The sequence below is a fragment of the Dipodomys ordii genome, unplaced genomic scaffold, assembly GCF_000151885.1.
Source record: "Dipodomys ordii isolate 6190 unplaced genomic scaffold, Dord_2.0 Scaffold71, whole genome shotgun sequence".
Taxonomy (NCBI): Eukaryota; Metazoa; Chordata; class Mammalia; order Rodentia; family Heteromyidae; genus Dipodomys; species Dipodomys ordii.
The window spans coordinates 535,336-536,655 of record NW_012267287.1 but is presented as its reverse complement, the minus strand read 5'-3'; the positions used below and the strand labels follow the sequence as shown (position 1 = coordinate 536,655).

The following is a 1,320-nucleotide window of genomic DNA, read 5'->3' as shown; positions in this document are numbered from 1 at the left end:
CCAGGATGACAGGTGTGAGCCACCGACACTCAGCCCCTCACCTTCTTCTAAGCAGTAGAAAGAACCAGTAAATGGCCTTGCCAAATTGGCCACAATGGCAGGCCCTGGGCTCTGTAGCGCAGGGCCCTGGGCTGGGTACTGGGGCTACCTCCAGCACTCTCTCCTGACAACTACCTGTCCTATCAGAACACCTAAAAGTGTTTAAAAAGTAGCAGATTGAAAGGAACTCTGATGCCACCATGCTTGGAAAGGCCCCAAGGTCCAGTTTACTTTATCTCGTTTGCTGGGATTTGCCGAAGTCACCTGCCCAAGGGTAGACACCATATGTCACTTCTCACAACAATCAATTTTACAATTACCAGTTGGAAAAACAACACCCAGTAAGTACTGTCAGTTGTAACTGATCCATTTCAAAGAAAGTGCCACTGCGAGGGACTAAAGCAGCAGAAATGCAAATGCTAACACTTCTTTTATGTTTTATGTTTTCACTTTCAGCTGCCTTTTACTTCCATATAGGGGAACGAGAGGAGAAATGTATCATAGAAGATATTCCAAGTGACACATGGATAACAGGTAGGTAAGATGAACTCTGCATTTTATGGCTATTAGGGTAATTTTCTTAAAGTCTATATTATCTGATAATGAGAATAATGCAATGTGACTTTCTTTTGATAGTTTATATCAAGCTATAAATACTTGACTGAAAATTACCTTAAGAGTGAATTGTGTAATTTATAATATAGAACATCTGAGTCTTTACAGAATCCAAGCTTGATTTTTTTTCTTAATTATCAGGTTTCCTTAGGTAAAATAATATCTTAGGCTGGGAATGTGGCTTAGTAGAAGAGTGCTTGCTTAGCATGCATGAAACCCTGGTTGGATTCCTCAGATCTACATAAACAGAAAAAGCCAGAAGTGGCACTGTGGATCAAATTGTAGAGTGCTAGCCTTGAGCAAAAGAAGCTCAAGGACAGTGTCCAGGCCCTGAGTTCAAACCCCAGGATTAAAAAAAAAAAAGAATATCTGGTGCCATTTAGCATGCTAATTGTGGCTGAACACTCAAATATCTATGAGGCCTTTAGACTAATCTAGTAAAAGGAGCTGAAGCACAAACCCACAGGAGGAGCCCACAGCATCTCAATCTTGCATTGAATATGCTGGATTCTCCTTCCAGATCACCTTGGCCACTACAGGTCAGTGTTGTACTTTCAAGAGTAATAACCTCAGGGCTGGGAAGGTGGCTCAGTGGTAGAGCGCTTGCCTTGCATGCTCGAGGCCCTGGGTTCGATTCCTCAGCACCACATAAGCAAAAAGAAAAAA

At 42.2% G+C, this 1,320-nt stretch overlaps 1 protein-coding gene across 1 annotated transcript in view; it reads left to right on the top strand.

Annotated features, from left to right (window-relative positions):
• Positions 1–415: 415 nt before the first annotated feature.
• Positions 416–1,320, top strand: part of LOC105991311 (transmembrane emp24 domain-containing protein 11) — a 39,122-nt gene continuing 38,217 nt past the window's right edge. Inside the window, exon 1 of the mRNA XM_013023919.1 lies at positions 416–573. Coding sequence (XP_012879373.1) covers positions 450–573 — 124 coding nt within the window. The 5' untranslated portion in view covers positions 416–449. The remainder of the gene's footprint in view (positions 574–1,320) is intronic.